The sequence below is a fragment of the Lissotriton helveticus genome, chromosome 12, assembly GCF_964261635.1.
Source record: "Lissotriton helveticus chromosome 12, aLisHel1.1, whole genome shotgun sequence".
Classification (NCBI taxonomy): domain Eukaryota; kingdom Metazoa; phylum Chordata; class Amphibia; order Caudata; family Salamandridae; genus Lissotriton; species Lissotriton helveticus.
The window spans coordinates 78,249,961-78,268,911 of record NC_136073.1 but is presented as its reverse complement, the minus strand read 5'-3'; the positions used below and the strand labels follow the sequence as shown (position 1 = coordinate 78,268,911).

Below are 18,951 nucleotides of genomic sequence, written 5' to 3'. Positions count from 1 at the left end.
ATTTTGCCATAACTACATGCAGTTTGATCCAAATGACCCAAGTTAGCCACAGATTCCTGTCTCACATTGCCTCTTTGCATTATTCTACACAGAGGGACAACCCTCTTAAGAGTCCCTCTTAACTTTTCAAAGTTATTTTACCTTACCACACAGATTCAATCCCTTAAATCCTTGCTTTGGTTGAATACATTTTTCAAAATAAATACAGATTAAGAAATGACGTGGCTTAATAAACTAGATAGTCAGATCTAGCCAATATTGAAGGAGGGGATAGGCCCCTCCCCCATGCAACAATTGTAGTAGCATATTGCACTCGTCACCACTCTGTGTGTGTGTGTGTGAATGTGTATGTGTTTATATGTATTTATTATATATATCGTATTATGCCTCCGAAGTAAAATAAAGTGCCTCAGTAAAACCTATTATTTACAACAAGTGTAATAATAATCCTACATTTCCTCGTTTGTTACTTAAGTGCAGAGGTCAAATCCCACGTTACTTCCACGGTACAGTGTCAGCTGATGTAAATAAGCAATGCTTGTCTCCCTGAGTCCTTTGTAGAATCCTTCTACAGAGGAAAGTGAGAGTTCAGCCTCATTCTGCACAGCTATTGTGAGTCTGTCTCAGCACACATGTAACCCCTTGTGCTCTTTGTCCCAAGCAAATGTACACATCATGGCACACCCGTACACGCAGACCCTCAAAAAGTAATACACTTATCATTATCATGGTTGTGAGAAAGGAGGGGCTCCCCCCCTTGGGGCTTTTCTTGAGAATCCCGGCTTTTCCCACACTCCCTGGTTATAAATATCGTATTACCCGGGTGTCAGCTGTCTGCACAGACCGTGTGTCCTGTGCAAACACAGATGCATCAAACCCTCTCTCGCCCCCTAAGTGCTTCCTTACTATTCTGAAGTCTGTCTGGTCTGCTGACTTTGGCATGATTTTGGGAAAACCTGTTAAACAAGCATTTACAATGCAACGGTTTCGCCTTTGGAGAAGTTAGAGCTATTGGCATTGTAAATGACACAATTTGTATTTATGTGTTGGTTTTGAAAACAGATAAATACATGGCATTGTCATTTACATTGCCAATAGCTTAATCTCTCGCAAATGTGAGAACTATTGTACCCTACGGACGAGCTCAGCAGACAGCAATTACTACCACCCACACACACACCCAGAGCCACACACACACACCCAGAGCCACACACACACACCCAGAGCCACACACACACACCCAGAGCCAGCCACACACACCCAGAGCCAGCCACACACACCCAGAGCTTGCCACACACACCCAGAGCCAGCCACACCTAGAGCCACACACACACACCCAGAGCCCCCACACACACACAACCAGAGCAGTCACATACACACAACCAGAGCAGTCACATACACACACCCACTGGAGCAGTCACACACACACACACACACACTGGAGCAGTCACATACACACACAGGAGCAGTCACATACACACACACACTCTGGAGCAGTCACAGTGGTATTTTATGTGAGCTTTTCCACCAAAAATGTCCCTCATGGTAGGTATGTATTTATGTGGCCTTTGTAAAGCATGAACCTAGCTGACAGGCGGTGGAGCGGTGTTGGTCAAAGGCAAAGGTAGAGTCAAGGGGTGATTTCTGTGGTAGCTCGAGTCAGAGAGGGGAAGTGGATGTTAGTGCGTAGCAGTGGTATCCCGGACAGAAGATGTTCTCACTGAATGATGTGATTTTGCCTAACGTACTTGCTATAATAAACTGCGGCACAGTTCTATAAAGCAGGGTCAGTTGAAGTTACGAGAACCCATAAATAAAAAAGTGTATTAACATAAGAGAAAATATGCTGAGAAAGTATGCAGCCAAACACAGACAGCGAGCAAGGGTTAACGGAAAGCATCTTTTAATGACGAACAGAGTCCTTCTCACTGAAATGCATATTCCAAGATACTAGCCAGATAATTTCTTGCAGCTAAATGGGTTATGCTATTCATAATATCCCTTGCAGAGTGAGCATGATCTTCACTGTGAATGCCCCATCCTTTTGCTCCTTTGATCATGGAGAAGGCATTGTCTGCCAGAGAATGGATGAACGGACAGCGGGAGGCACACGGACAGCGGGAGGGGGGCGGGCAGGCACACGGACAGCGGGAGGGGGGCGGGAACGGGGACACGAACAGCGGGAGGGGGGGCAGGAACGGGAAGACGGACAGCGTCCTCTTAGCTATTACAACACTGTGCACTGTCACAGCAGCACTGTCCTCTTAGCTATTACAACACTGTGCACTTAGTCATGACAGCACTGCCCTGTCAGCTATTACAACACTGTGCACTGTCACAGCCACACTGTCCTTACAGCTATTAACACACTATGCACTGTCACAACAGCACTGTCCTCTCAGCTATTACAACACTGTGCCCTGTCACAGCAACACTGTCCTCTCCGCTATTACAACACTGTGCACTTAGTCATGACAGCGCTGTCCTCGCAGCTATTACAACACTGTAGACACAGATAATTTCTTGCAGCTAAATGGGTTATGCTATTCATAATATCCCTTGCAGAGTGAGCATGATCTTCACTGTGAATGCCCCATCCTTTTGCTCCTTTGATCATGGAGAAGGCATTGTCTGCCAGAGAATGGATGAACGGACAGCGGGAGGCACACGGACAGCGGGAGGGGGGCGGGCAGGCACACGGACAGCAGGAGGGGGGCGGGAACGGGGACAATTTTTGTTTGTTGCAGGCACATTGCCATGGTGACGAGAGTAGCGGTAATTGCCATTAAAGACTCGGCTATTCATGTTAATTTTGGTTATTAGGGCCCTGCCTTTTGCTGCAGGTCACCAGCGGCGCGCGCTCTCAAAGGAAGGGCTTCACCCCCCGTGTCAAGGGAAAGCTGAGGGCGAAAGAGGGGAAATCTTAGCGAGGACTTGACGGCACTTTGCGGACTGATTCGTTTAATTTTCCAAGGAGTGGGGTTTGTTTTCGACGTTTGTCGGGTTAATGGTGTGGGTTGAAGACAGCGTTGTCCTGAAATCCGTGAGAAGAAAAGGGGGAAAATTGAGCTGCAAGAGAGCGTGGCATAGTTGTCTTGACTACTGGCCAATCATTGAAACTTTATACCTTTAAAGAAGTTTTTAGCCTCGTTTTGGAAATATTTCCCCTCTCCAGAGAGACTGTGCTGACAGGTAAATCGGCGGGTGAAATGTTAAACATCTGTGATTTGATTTACTTAAAGCCCCACAAAAGATGCATGAAGCAAATCATATTAAAGAGAAATAAAATAAAATATATTAAAAAGCTGGAAGGTTCTAGGTTTGGTGTCAGGTGAAGGGGCACCATTTAGTTTAGCCGTTTGCTCGGGATCCTGTACCCCCTTTGCTAGGGATACTCTAACAATCCTGCCCGCCATACTTTGGGAACTCATCTGAGAAGTTAACCCGTTCGTTTATAAGAGCCATATGCACCGCCCTTGTGGCGTAGATGGGAAAGAGGACATGAAGTGTGCAATCGACAGATCAATGGAGATTGTGTGCACTTGCAAAAGGCGTAGAAGATTACCACAAAATATCTTGTAATTTAATGACCGGGACAATTGTGATGGTGCTTGGGAACGGGGACACGAATGGATGAACGGACAGCGGGAGGCACACGGACAGCGGGAGGGGGCAGGAACGGGAAGACGGACAGCGGGAGGGGGGTGCGGGAACACACGGAAAGCACTCACCTGGACTTCCTCCGGCGGCGGTCGGCCGCGGAAAGACGAAAAGAAACCGCGACGAACGCAAAAATAAACCCCGCCCACCGCCGCACTGACGTGTCCAAAGGGGCTGGATGAGAAAAACATCCCAGGAACGCCCACGAGTCGCCTCGCAGGATGACGGACGCCTCTGTTTGCCAATGGCTAGCGTCCATTTATGGAGCTAGCCAATGGGAAACAGAGGCGGGACGAACATCCATACTGTAACTCAAAAGATTTCGCCCTGGGCGGAGCACTGCTTTGCAGTGCTCTCGCCAGGTCGAAACCTAAAAAGATCTTGAATGGGAGAGTGGACCTGTCCGAATATTCCGCAGCAGGCAGTGGCTCGAGGCCAGACTTTCAGGAAGCCTCCCCCGGCCATCTCTTCCTCCAGGGCGGCATTAAAGGATGCAGGGGGGCTACAGAGCTTCTCGGCGGCGGCTGGGGTCGGATGAGTAACCCACGCACTCTGCAGTCCCCATTAAAGTTCTTCCAACACAGTTCAAGCGGCGGCACCAAACTCCTGCTGTTGAGGGAGGGTTGGAAGCCTCTTCGCTTTTGTAACAATCAAACATGGTTTTGGGTTTGCTAAAATCCAAGGCCAGTGTTGTTTTTAAATTGTGTTTTTTTTCTATGGTGTGATTAAATTGGTCTCTGGACAAATTCTTGCCTTGAAAGGACACGTGCAGCTTCTTCTCATGGCCATCCGGGCTGAGCCACAAGCCGCCCTGCCAAGAATCCCCCACATTACAACACAAGTCCCCATTGTTCTAGCTCCAGGATCCCAGGATCCATCAGGCCAGGGTTATCTCCTTGGATGTGCCCTCCTCCATGGATCACTTCCTTGAGTCAGATGTCTGAAGGATGGTCCCCAGGGGGCCTCGCCTCTGTCAATGATAGACTTGTTAGGACCAGCATCACCCGAGTCAGAATAGTGGTACCTCACAGTTTAGATCTCGCTTCAGCAGACATGTTGTGGCCATTGAACTTGTGAGTTTTTCTTCTTTTTAAAGAAACTGTGCATCTATTTTTGCAGGGCCTCTCTTAAAAGCATGTGTATTTTTTTCTGTATAATCTCTGCTTAGTTGTGATGCTTAACAGTGCCGTGTATAAAGTAGTAGCATAAGACCGTATCTAAAACTAGCTTTTTAAACCAGTTCATATCGCAGTATTTACATTTTTCAGGAGCGCATTTTGCAAGCAGTTACTGGTAGGTATTCATGTTGCAGTGCTCTATTTTTTTAGCTCGCGTTTTTGCAGTTGGTAGAGGGTTCTTTACATTGTACTATTATCTTTTTGTATTATCTTTGTTTTTTCAAGCAGTTGGGGGTGTGTGTCTGGGTTTCTCATCTCAGATCATCGAGTCTGAGAACCCGGCGACTGATTGGCCTGTCTGACGGAAAAGGAAAAGCCTGGTCACTCAGTGTCATGCGATGTCTGAAAACGCAGGAAATTACAAAACAAACGACCCCTGTGTTCTGGGAGGAACCCTGGGCCGCCAGGAAGGGTCAACCAGTTGAACGCTGATGCGGCGAAACGATTCCCAGCTAGGGTTATTCACCGCGCCATCCTTCCAAGAGTTGCTACATGGCTGCGTTGACTTTGGATAACCCGAGCACCTCTTATGTAGAGCATCAGTACCTGTATTACAACAAGGGCGCACTGGGGCAGCTTCTGCCACAGCACACATGTAACTGGGTGCACTAGGCACAGACTGGCACTGTGGGCCCACTTACAGTTCATTAACTTTCCCCAATAGCTACAAACGAGCACTGGTGAAAACACTTTTAGTGAAAAGTGGACCACCTGTTTGAAGTCGCCAGCCTGGCTTTCGATGTTCAGGTGGGAAACCGCATTTCACAGGGTTGAGCCGCTCTGCAGTTGGATGGAGTGGGTACCTCAACCTGCCATGGGGTGGGGGGGGGGGCATGGGTGCCTAGGACCTCATCTTCTCTTCCTAAGGGTGCATTGAATGTGCCCACCCCCAATAGTGGACTTCCGACAGCTCCTTCACCTCTGTGCCAGCGTCGATCATACCGCGCGGGTGCAAACGCAAAGCGCTTTCTCATTTGCATGGAGTCTAGCCCTATGCAAATGAGGAAATGGCCTAGTAATCGCACGGGTGCAGAAAGTACATCAGCGCGATCCATATTATAGAAGGGGCTGCATAAGCATCTACATCCCATTATATAATAACATGCCCTGGGTTGGGGGGATATGGGGGTAAGAAGTGGGCGGGAATGCCCCTGGGGCGCTTACGGTAATACACCCCCAAATGTGCAGAATGAAGCGATATATAAGCAAATTATCATAATCTAGTTTTTCCATAACACTGAGACAGACCGAAAACAAACCTTCCACCAACCAACACTGGGCTTTCAATCCATGAATATTCTGGAATTCCCCACTGGTACCCAGTTACAGCCTAAGTCGCTGTGATACACCTTCCAGCTTATGGCCCAACTTTGTGTACCAGTTTCTTGCACAAGGGACCACTCTAAATCCTGTTTCTTGGGGTGAAACAGAGAATTCTAGGCATGGTCCTAGTAAGTTTGTTGTCAGTCTGTCTTCTTTTCTAACCCTGTCTCTACTTTTTTTTATTTTTTATATGTAAACTTGGTCCAAGGGCATTAGCCCGCTTTACTTGAGAACCAGGTTGCATTACACAACATCAGATTCAATTTTTTTTCAAGCCAGGGGAAATTAAGTGATTTGCCCAGAATCACAGGATGTTGATCCGAGGCCGGGACTCGAACCTGGTTCCCCAGTTTTTAAGTCCGTAGCTTTTAATTTTCACATCTCCATGCACTTCCTTTTCACCCCTGAAATGGCCTTGTTCTGCAGCAGTCTTCCGCTTGTGCGGCTGCCCAGCTCTTATTTGGCACAAGCTGGCCTGGAATAGGAGTTCAGCCTGTGAGGATGCTACCTGTCAGGAACATTGGGTCCGTTTCTAAGTATGGGAAGGACAGAAATTGGGCTGCACACTGCCTGAGCATGCTACCAGCGTTGTGCTGAAAAGTGGTCCAGCTGGGTGAAAAGTTGAGCCAGCAACATTATGAGAGTATCACAAATATATTGATGAAAGTGAAGGACCCCCTGGCACATCAAGCGTGTCCAACTTTGTCACTCCTGAACCTCTTTTCATGATCCATATTTCTAGAACCATGCCTCCTCTGTATTCATGCCCCAGGAAGTATTTCAAGGAGTGCACTGTGACCCCTCTCTGCTCTAGACTGTGCAACTCTAATTCCTGGAGCTACTCCCCTTGGGAACCTCCTGTGGAGACCTAGCACTGTTTGGAAGTTTTGCTCCTGGTCACCCCTAGTGAGGATTTTCTTCTGCCATGGATGAGGCCTGCAGAAATGGGTACCACACCCTAGTTGGAGCATCAAGAACTGGACACCATAGGACAAACCAACTGGAAAGAGGAATCACCCTAGACTACTCAAGACAACATGGTGGTGCCGGGTGGACTTGAGAGTGGGTCTGGAGCCGTGTATTTGGGGCGTGCCTGGGTATGAGCAGTGGTCATTGGTAGATACCCCCTTCCCCTCCTGTAAGGCACACCCTCCCCTGATGAGGGCAGGAGTAGTCACAGAGGAGGAAAGTGTTACTGGGGATATACCCTGCTTCATGAACTATGGTAGCTTTGTGGATCTATGCAGGGCAGGCTGCAAGGACGTGAGCAGACACCCATGTTTCAGCAGTAGATGGGCTGAGATTTAAACTGCTTCTACAGGGAATCCATTCCACAGATCTCTTGAGCAGCCATTGACTAAGGTACATTTCCCCTCACCCCCGTTTTTCTCCTACGTTCCAAGGTTTGATTGTGAAAAGGGATAAGCTATTTTTAAATATAATTGCAGTCCTAGTTGTGTAGTTTGTCAAACCAGGGCCTATAAACTGCTGGAGGGTGTCACCGCACCAGTTTACACAACTGGCCCCTGTGCTGGACTTGCTCTGTTACTTCATTTCCTCAGTGGCATGACACATCCTGTGAGATCTTGATCATGTGCAGGCTGTTGTGAGAGTTGGGTGTCTACATGTCTTCAGATTGATCAGAAACCCGGCCCTGGTTTGTCAGCAGCGCTGCTTCGCGACCACTAGTTGTGGGTTCAGGCTACCATGATGACCCATGAGTTTACTAAACAACCCCTAGAACTTTAAGGGTTTATTACAAAATGAACTGATCTCGTAGGACGTACCAGAAATGTGCTCTGAATTCAATTCTAACACACACCAAGAAAGAATACTTGAGTTATAGAGTTAAAAATAAAAACGTCAAAATCTGTTGTTTTTTTTTGGGCTTTTCAACTGGGTGTTCTGTTCATCCCACCTCCTGTATGTTTTTGTTCTTCGATTTCATTTAATGCTACAGGCGATTTGGTGATTGCAAAATGGTTTTAGGTGTTGGTGTGCTGTTTGTTTTTCTTCCTGCATCTTTATTTGTCCAACCAGTCAAATGTTCTCAAAAAGCCTCGCATTCTGGTAGCCTCCCTGGATATTTTGTAATGTCTGGATACCTTGTTGGGTGAACACTCATGACAAAGGTTTAGGGCAGTAACTGGTTGGTTGCCAATGAAAGCCCTTTAATGCTGGGTGATAAAATTCCAGGGTTAAAGCCTGGAAAGCAACCCTGTTTTAATGGATGTCAAAATATTCCATGCCTTAAAGATTTAGGAAGAAAATAATTTCCTTGGTTTTAAACTAAAGATGTCTACAGTTAGGGAAGGTGTCGAGCGCAGTGCTCAACGTTATGCATTCTGGGTTTAGATCCAGTTTAAAAAGGTTCTGGTTTGGTGCATGACAATCTATTTACACGCTATGTATGTACCAAATGCGGAATACTACTAGGCTGTATCCACCATTACAGGGTGATATTCATGGGAAACCATTGCCCGTCCACTACTTTGAGACTGCTGCGGTGCTAGGTGATATTGTAAGCCCACTGCTATCTTTCAAAGTCTTTAATTTCTGACTCCCACTCTTTGCAATTCTTTTACACTGTATCTGGTCTTAAAATCCCCCAAAGAGGTCTTAAAAGAAGAATGTTCAATTGTTCTAAGATTTTCACCTAAACATGTTCCCTTTCTCTCTGTAAATGTTCCCTAACTTAACGTAGGGACGCCCTTCTCCTGGAGACATGTAGGGAAAAGGCAGGCTGGCATTTGTCAGACCTTTCTCCTCCCTAGATTTCTTTCAGAGGCAGCAGTTTATCTCAGCACATCACTAACTATTCGTAGGCCAGTTCACAGCTTGTTGCAATCTGTATGAATTCTATTTGAGTGTCTGCACTGAGATTTGGTCTTGATTGATCATAAATAGTGATTCTTTTTTTTCTCTTTTTTTTAAGGTTTTCCAGTGACCGTAAACGTGGAAAAGGGAGAGGGTGGAACAGGATCACCCAACCTGTCAATGGCTGTCAGCCATGAGCGAACTAAGCTGCCAGTTCTGCCCAAACCAGTGAACAGCAGGGCGGGGCCTGATCCCAGCGTTCGGGGCTGCAGCAAACTGTTTCACCGGCATCACAAGAGCGCGCTGATTCGGGCCTGCCAGCGGGTCCTGCTGAGGGAAAGGCGACTCCGACGGCGTCGGCAGAGAGCGCTGCCATTTTACACGAGGTGCTTGGCAACCCCAGGCTGCATAACTCCAGAACAGGAAGCCACCCAAAAAGACAGACCGTGTGTGCTGAAGCTCACTGACCTCCCTCTGGCTCCAACTGGCCAGGATGCCTTTGCTGATAGGGTGGAGCAGGACCTTCAGGAGGCGGAGTCACTGGTGGGCGTGGCAGGGGAGGACACAGCCGAGCTGGAGGAGGAGCTGACCCTTGACCACATTCTGGAAGTGGTTAACCAGTTGCATTACCACACCCACAAGGAGGAGGGGATTGAGGTGTGTTCTGCCTTCCTCTTGGGTTGCTGCCTCTACGGACAACAATGCCCACAGCACCACACCATTCTACCCTACCACTGGCAGCTCTGGCACACACCCACACAGAGCTGGGAAAGTGTGAGCGGAGATGCCCAGGAAATCTTAGAGAGACTTTACAGCGACCCTGCTAAGGTACACATCCGAGCGACTTACCAGTAAGTTTATAACCTGTTCAGCTTCATCTGTTGTGATTGTTTGACACAGGGGTACTGATTGCACCTGCAGTGGAAGTGCTTGTTCGCATGTGGTAGTGGGAATACTATTCTGTGATTATACTGCTCTACTCGGTCATTGTTGGTGTGCTTCAAAGTTGGCACTGTTAGTAGTTGTACTGCCTGAGTCTGGTGGTGTAAGCTGTGGTTGTGTTGCTGTGTGTTTTCAGTGGGTGTCCTGCCCTGTGTGCGCTTGGTGTATAATGCAAAGTCTGGTAGTGTCAGCTGTGGGTGTCCTGCCCAGTCCTCACTTTGGTTATAATGCACAGGACTGGTCGGGTTAATACTAGGTTGGCTGCTCAGTGCTGAAGATACTTGCAGCTGGGATACCGGTCTGGTTAGGCTATGATTGCAGTGGGCATGCTATGGAGAGCTGGTAGTGTTGGCATTGAACCCACCATATGAGTAGTGTTAGAAGCAGGTATATTGTTTCAGTGCTGTCTGAGTTAGCAGTGTATAAGTTCAACTAGCTTCTCTAAAAGCTCACAATGGGTAGACTAATCCATCGCAAACAGAAACTGACTAGGCGCATTTGGACAGAAACATGGCATCACCTGAGAATCGCTTAGCAAGATCCCATCCTGCCTCTACTAAGGCAGATGTTTGGTCATCGTTAGACTCTAGATTTCCTGCCTCTGTCTTCTGTGGCACACTAGGGTGTTGCAAGTAACTCCTCTTTCTTTGGGTGGTTTGGAGCTTGGCAGGGCACGGCCTCCATGTACAGGCATTAGGACAAAACGTGCTGCAGGGATTCAACGCGAAGAGGGTGTGCTGCTTCACTCTTTCTAACTTGGTTTAATGTGACTCCACAAACCTTTTATTCCCAGCCATGACTTGTATGAACATTGCAGGTAGATTGAAACATCCTCTACCCTACCTGGCACACCCTAGGAAAGTCACAAGACTTATTTTGGCAAGAGTGCCACTTACGGGTTTAGAGCTGGTCACAGCACCGAGACAGCCTTGCTCAGTGTTTCCGAAGACCTCCGTTCCATTCTTGACGCCGGCGGTACTGCAGCACTGGTCCTATTGGACCTCAGTGCTGCCTTTGATACGGTGTCACATGAGGTCCTCCTGATGAGATTGGAGGAAATTGGAGTCACAGGGGCAGCCTTGGGGTGGTTCAGAGACTTCCTGTCTAACAGGTCTTTCAAAGTCTCCACCCCCCCTTACATCTCGAATGAGCATAGCATTGGACAGGGAGTGCCGCAGGGCTCATCCCTTAGCCCTACCCTGTTCAATGTCTATGTCCGTCCGTTAGCGGAGGTGGCCAGAAGGAATGGAATGGCTCTGGTATCATATGCAGATGATACCCAGTTGGTGGTGGCTTTGAATAACAACAGTGGTCTGGAAGCCCATCACTTCAAACAGACACTCATTGACATCACCAACTGGATGACGGCGAATTTTCTCCAATTAAACGCCGGTAAAACCGAGATTCTCCTCTTGGGAAAAAACACCGCATCCTGGGGAGATAATTGGTGGCCTGACATTCTGGGCCCACCCCCCAAGCCAAAAGACTGTGTTAAAAATCTAGGTGTCTGGGTCGACTCGGCACTAAAATATACCATCCACACCAAGAAAGTGGCTGCCACGTGCTTCGGCATTTTACGCAACATCAGGCCTATCCTGAAGTTCTTCGACTGCCGCACCCGCCAGCTCATCGTCCAGGCGACGATCCTTTCTAGACAGGACTATGCCAGTTCTCTCCTTTTGGGAGCGAACGTGGCCGAAACCACCAGACTGCAGAGAGTCCAGAATGCGGCTGCCAGGGCTTTGGTCGGCCTCCCTCGCCATTCTTCAGTCTCAGGAACCTTGAGAAAACTGCATTGGCTCCCGGTGGGAAAAAGGATCCAATTCAAGGCTTTATGTTTAGCCTTCAAGATCCTCAAAACCGCCTCTCCCCCACTGCTGAGTCCCCTCTTGTCTGAGTACACACCTAGCAGATCTCTCCGCTCAGAGGGACAACATCTAGTGATCATTCCCCGCACTAGACTTGCCAGAGTTGGTGGCCGATCTTTCAGCCTCCTTGCTGCCAAGCTATGGAACAGCTTGCCTGTAACCATACGGGGGATGTATGATCTTTTAGCCTTTAGAAAGGCCATCAAAACCCATCTTTTCCAATAATCTGTTTTCTTTGTGCACCTTCATTCTGCATTCTGGTCAGTTCGTAGCGCCGGGACGCCCCTTGGCTGGGGCAGCCGTGCGCTATACAAATTCCCATAACATTAACATTAATTCCTGTGGCCTTGGGGTCAGCACTTCCTAGAAAAATAACTATGGATGTGCACAAACGGGGAGGCCAGTCAGTTCCCTAGAAGGGCCTTTTGCCAGGGATCTACTTGGAGACTATCTGGAATCTCAGAGCGAAGATGAGAAATCATTCTTGGTAAATAAAGCTCTTTAGTCTGTACTGTAATTATAAGTAGACTCTTTCACCGAAGCCTACCACCATATAGTGAAATAAGTACATTTCCTGGGAGAGATCTGGGAATTTTTCTTTTAGGCCAATACCAAAGAGGTCCCTGGAACTTAAGAAAACGAGTTTGTATTTGCTTGTGCTCCTTGTGAAAGGACCGATTTGCTCACAGTAAAATTACCTAATGGCATAAGTGGGCTGAACCGCTTGACTCCCGCTGTATGCTTTAGTGGGTGGAACAAAATGTGAATGACACAACAACATATCAGTGGGTGAAGGAGGCTATCTAAAAGCCCCATTAAGTAAATGTATTATACATATAATTTTAGTAAAATCAAAAAGTTTTGGCAAATGCCAAACCTTAAAAAAAAAAGGGGGTTCATGGCTTGTATACTCAGCAGTTGAAAATGAGCACTGAACATTGTCGACTAGACACAGATAAGTGCCATGTCTTTTAGGATAGTCCCATCAATGTATACCCCATCTTTACATGCATTGTCCCATCCACACGACAATAACGATTCTAAACAGGTGACCTTTTACCTAGTAGCTTGCTCCTGTCTCCTCGACACCAGGCTTTAAATATTCAATCATAATCCCTGTACCTGACGTAAATAAACTTGTCCCCTGGCATTGCAGATTTATTCTGTTTAAGGGTCACCACTCTTTTTCATCCTTGGCCAACAGCCAGTTGTGCATGATCGCACTTGTTTAGAAAAGCATCGGTGATTGTTTTCAAAACATTTGATAGTTTTGAAAACATCCATGGTTGTTTTAAAAACATATCTATTCTAGAAAAAAAACCTGGAATGACCACTTTAGTATAAAAGACCCTCACTAACCCCTACAAATTAGAGGAGAATTCCTTCCAAGCTGAGACTGGGGTCCTGCATGCCGAATCTTCAGCTCACAGCGGTCTGACTTCCCTTGCAGGTTGTCATCCTCGATGCAGAGACTGGGTCCTTAGTTCTGAACCATCAGGTGAGGGGCTGGTTCCTCCCTGGGGGTATCTTGGCTACAGATACACGTAGCTTTATGCATGCCCACCTACACATCCAGGTCAGGCTACGTACATTTTAGCAAATTACTTGGGGGCAGGGGGGGGGCACATTTTAGGAATATGCAAGTGCTTCTGTTTTTATCTAAACTGTGTCTGTTCTTCTTATTAGCACTAAGGTAGAAATGTATCTATTATTCACCATATTGGTACTAGAAATCTTTTGTATGCTTCTGTCTCCTGATTGTCGCAACATGTATGTTTCACACCAGGCTGTCGCTGGACCAATAAATTCTTATTGAAATGTCCCAATTTCCATTCTGTGTGTTCTGAGAGAAAGCAAGCACGAGTGTCTGAGCGAAACGTACTCTTCGGTTTCCCACGATCCCTGAGGAGTCAGGGTTTTCATGTTCAATGGTTGCCAGAGACTACCTACACCACTGTACAATACAGGGGGTGGTAGCGGCACTGTAGAGCTAGCTGGTCTAACGGCGGACCTATCCTGTGGGCGTGTCTGGAAGCGGTTGGGACACCAAGCCCTTCGTTTAGGTCACCCAAAACACGCAGGTCCTACGGGACTTCTAGGAAATGCACGACAAAAGTGAATGCTTTATTTAAATCCTACTCTCCTATGCAGTGCTAGAAGTGTATGGCTTGATCTCTTGATAATCCACCACTGAAAGCCTTTTTCTAACCTTCATATAGTGTGTGTCTTGACTGTCTGTGGGAGGTAGCCGTATAGAGGCCCTGGAATTGGGACACTGAGACCGTATAAGGCCCCTAACGCCAGACAGCGGAATTGGTCATTCAGACCTAGGGCAGATTTAAAGTTGATTTTTTAGTCCATGAGATACAAATACAAACTGTAGCTGAAATCCACAATTTCTGCCAGATCCGCATTTGGCTTCAGTGAGCTAAAAAAGAAGGCAGTCTGTAATTTTACAGTGGACGTCTGTGAAATTAGCCATTTGTGGGCAGTTTGTGAAGTTCATGTGTGGTTAGTTCAGATTATTTTCTTACACTTGGCCATATTCTGGTTGGTTGAAAAGGTGACCCCCCCCATCTGTTGGTCGGAAATCAAAGTCCCTGTGGGTAAATTACTCTGCCCTAGACCGCATGTTATGGTCATTGGGAGTTGTTGGGGCAGCCCTAACGGATGTATGACATTACAACGCATGCTTTTACATCGCATGCCTTTACAACGCGTTATTTACAACGCATGCCTTTACAACGCGTAGTGCTTTTGGGCGCTGGATAGTGAATTGTTTAATTTACTATTCCAACTCCAGTCCCCGTGGATAGTAGGGAAGGTGTTGGATAGTAAATTAAACCTATTCCCTATCCTAGAGCGCCCCCCAGCGCTATGCGTTGTAATGGTTTGCGTTGTAAAAGTTGCGTCGTAAAGGTAAAAGTTGCGTTGTAAAGGTTGTTCACTGCCCTAACAAAAGTGGTCTTAGGAGTTTAAGCAGGAAAACTGCCTTAGTTTTATTTGTCTGCATGCAAAGGGAATATGGGCATTTTTACTCGAGAAATTAAGACTGTGCGGCTGAAAGACGACACCCAGGGATGAAGAAAACAAGATTGAGATGCACTTGAACAAAAACGTGGGCAGTACTAGGAACTAATGCCCCCCCTGTGCGTTTTGTCTTGGCTCCTGTGATGTTTGCTTCTCGGTCAGGGTTATTCCAGGCACCTGTATGAATCTCACTCCCTTAAGGAACCGGGTTATGCTCTGTGGTGTCTTGCTGTGAAGGTAGGCCTGTTTGTAACATCAGGACATGTTTGTTTGTTCTTCCTGTTTTCCGAGTTATTTTCAGAACCGAGACAGATTAGTCATTTAACTATGAATAAGAACTGTCCGCTGTAAGATCCATTGCATGGCTTTCGATTTGATCAAGCGACCACAACAAGAAGTCTCACCAGAATAGGATAGCACTGTTGCCCTGTAGGACACCTATGCACTTCCATCACAATGTTTGGCCCTATTCCTGCCTTTTGTGGCACTCTTAAACATAGATGCGTGTCCTGTATTTTCTCTGGCTGTCTTTGTCATTAGGCTGTTACCTAGTGTCTTGCTTGAAGAAAGTGCCCCTTTTTGACAGGGTTGCCCCCACTTTTTGCCTGATACCTCCTGTGATTTCGATTGGTAGTGCGCCTGGTCCCTGCTAACCAGGTTTCAGTGCCGGAGCTCTTTCCCAAAACGTTTCATAGCGTCATCTTGCTATGAAAGCCTTTTTTTCTAACACACCACAAAGTTTAAATGCTTGTAATGAACTGTGCATATAATTCCGAGTATATCAGAATTAGGAATGCACAAATAAACAATTATTTTTTTTTGCAATTCTGAAGTGTGGTGGAAACAAGTATTGTAATACGATCAAAACAAATCACTAGGTGATGACATTTGCACACTGTTGGTGTGCTGTATAGTTTTATCCTGTATGTCTGCAAATGTAATGGTCATTTTAATTGAAAATATCTTGTCAGCAATGCCAGTGTGCTACCACACCATGCATACTCCACGACACTCTGTTACTCCAGTCTACGCCACTCCAATTCATTACTCCTGAGCACTGCACTCTACTCTACACCACTCTTCTCTATGCCACACCACTCTACTCCACTTCATTCTACACCACTTCACTCTACGCACCTCCACTCTACTGTGCACCACTCAACTTTGTCAATGCAGTCTACTCCACTTAGCTCCCCAGCTCTCTACACCACTCTGTACCGCGCCACTCCACTCTACACGACTCCGTGCCACACATGACTCTACAACACTGCACTCTGTACTGTGGCAGTCTGTGCCAATACACTCCATGATGTACCACTCAACTCCACGCTTCTGCACTTTAGTCTGCACCATGCCACTCTAGTCTACGCCATTCTGCACCACTCTACTCCATGCCACATCATTTTACACCACTCCATACCACAGTAATGTGCAACACTGCACTCTGCCAATACGCTCTACGCCAAAACACTTTACTGTGTGACACTCTACTGCACTTTACCCTGTACCACTCCACTTTAATTTGAAACAATTCACTTTACACCACTGCACTCTATGCCTCTCTACTCTGCACCGCACCACTCAAAGCTGTGCCACTCTACGTACTGCACTCTATGCCACTTTATTCTGCCCTACTCTACCCTATGCAACTGCACTCTACACCTCTCTACCCTAAACCACTGCACTCTACAGCAATCTACTCTGCACCACTGCGCTCCATGCCACTATACGCTATGCCACTCGGCTCTATATTATTACACTCTGCGTCACTGCTATGTATGCCACTATATTCTACTCTATGCCACTCTATACTATGCCACTTCACTCTGCAACACTCTACTCTATAACACTTCACTCCCTGACACTGAACTTTGTGCCACTCTACACGGCACTATGTGTCACTCGACTGAGCGTCACTCGGCTCACTCTACCCCACTGCACTGTACGCTGCACCAGTGCACTTTACGCCACTCTACTCTAAGCCACTGCACTTTACGCCACTCTAGTCTATCCTGCCCCCACATGAATCTATGCCACTACATTCTACGATGCTGTGACACTTCACTCTGACAGTCTATGCCGGCTTATGCCACTATGTGCTACTCCACATCACTCTCCTCTGTGCCACAAACGTTTAGCCGTGCAGAACAGCGTCTACGCTGGTGTATAACATTACTAAAACACATTGGGAAAGCCGCTAGCTCTTGCATAGGTGAGAGCTACTGGATTTGCCATTGCTCGTTGTAGCCTTGACTTCTATGAGTGGTGCCCTGTTTTTCTTGGGTGTTGACATTAAACGCATGCTTGTGCACTCTGCCTGAAATAAGGATGCTGCGTGACGCCTTACCTGTGCCAGAATTCACGTACACTTGTGGCCTTTTCTGTTTCCCTGGCCTGCTGCTGCTGCAAAGTGATCGCATTTGCCCATTGCAGCATTTTATTCTGTTTTGGCTCGTTACATGCGCCAAACATCAGAGCATTGACTATCGCCGTCTGTGATTGATGATCGAAGTGTGACTCCTGCACTTGCAGGAATGTTTGATCATGGCGGCCAAAGAAATGCCCTGTCTGGGCTTGTGCATCTGTGATGTATGGCTGCAGCTTCTTCCTGATACCTTGCACATGGCCTCAGAGGCTGGGCATGTGGCATTCGTTTTATATTTACGTTCCATCAAATGTGGTCATGTTACATTTGTTAACCATCGACAATGGCCAACATTACTTTCCTGACTTGTGCATAGGTTTACTCACTGCTCAGGCATGTGATGGTGTTACTGCATCTGAAGAACTAGTTCCTCATTTGAAGTGAGGAATGTAATAATTAATTTCCGCTTATGCAATCAAGCATTGTAACATAATGCAAAGAACAACGAACTCCCCTGGAACCTTCATATAAAATAGATATTGATGTAGATATTTTGCTCCTCATTTACTACCTTAACTTATTTACATTTGTTACTTGGGTTTCCAGCTGCCATCCAACCTTGGCCTGCTGCTGTTGTCTGCGCATGCCCGGCGCCTTTACCAGGGCTAGCAGTTCATGTCGGTTCCACCCCAGGGTTGTCGCTTCTCAAAGGGCAGGGACTATCGGCTTCGCCTCTGAATGTGCAGATATTGGTCTTTCCAGGAAATGCACTTGTTGACGCCTATGAACGCCCTCCCTCGGCCCCACATGCCTCAGATTTCACTGTAAACGTGGTGGCTCCCAGCAGCAGCAGCAGCAGCAGCAGCAGCAAGCCCACACTTGCTCGCACATGCCTCTGCGTGTCCTGATCCGAGGGAGGGAATATATATACCTATACATAAAATGTATTTTAAATGCTTGAGGACATAATTTCCTCCACATTTTTATTATGTAATGTATCAATCACTCTGTATCTGGAGACTGCAACACCTTCCCCTTAGTCAGGGCACAAGTACTAGTGGGGGCTGACGATATGCAAATGACCTCATGACGTCACGTCCTGAATGTGTCCAGGTGTCTGAAAATTACACGTTCAGCTTATTTCTCTGGGGCCCAGCTTCTTGGCAGGGGGGACGGCGTCCTCCCTGTGAAAAGAGTGGGGGGACGCCGTGTACCTGCGTGTACCCCCGACTCGAGCCCTGCCCTTAGTTAGTGGGGTCCCTTTGAGTGGTATGCACCAGCTGGGGTGGTCATGGTATTTCCTACATGTTCCCTACAGTTTCAGCAACAGATCTGCTAGCGTTGTCGAGTGTGCGGATTACCCAAACTGGCCCCTTTTATACTTCCTTTTAGGTGGTCCCCCAGTACCCACTTTTCATCCTGCCCCTAGCATCCCAGGAACCACATTCTTTTGGAGTCGGCGTGATCGGGTCAACGTGGCCTGCTAGTTTCACTTCCACATTACAATTACTCCTAAAGGCACCTCTTGTAAGGCGGTGTTCTTTTGAGAGCTCTATACATGCTTGGCAACACTTAAAAAAAAAATCACTGGAAAGTATTTTTCCAACTTGCATTGGAGTTGATTATATTTTACTTAGAGGGGGCAACAATTTTTAGCTTAGAAAATTGTGAAGATGATGATGGTGGCTGGCTAGTTTAGTTGCCGGGCCAGTGGCCAGCCGTGGGAAAAAGGGGGCTGCTATTTTGAGGGTGACGTCCTCTGCATTGC

General features: G+C 47.1%; 1 protein-coding gene across 2 annotated transcripts in view; it reads left to right on the top strand.

The window, feature by feature from the left end:
- Positions 1-18,951, top strand: part of LOC144799579 (protein mono-ADP-ribosyltransferase TIPARP-like) — a 92,846-nt gene that overhangs the window by 43,202 nt on the left and 30,693 nt on the right. For both annotated transcript variants that reach the window (XM_078670952.1, XM_078670953.1), the window contains one exon: positions 9,097-9,829. In XM_078670952.1, coding sequence (XP_078527078.1) covers positions 9,097-9,829 — 733 coding nt within the window. The remainder of the gene's footprint in view (positions 1-9,096; positions 9,830-18,951) is intronic.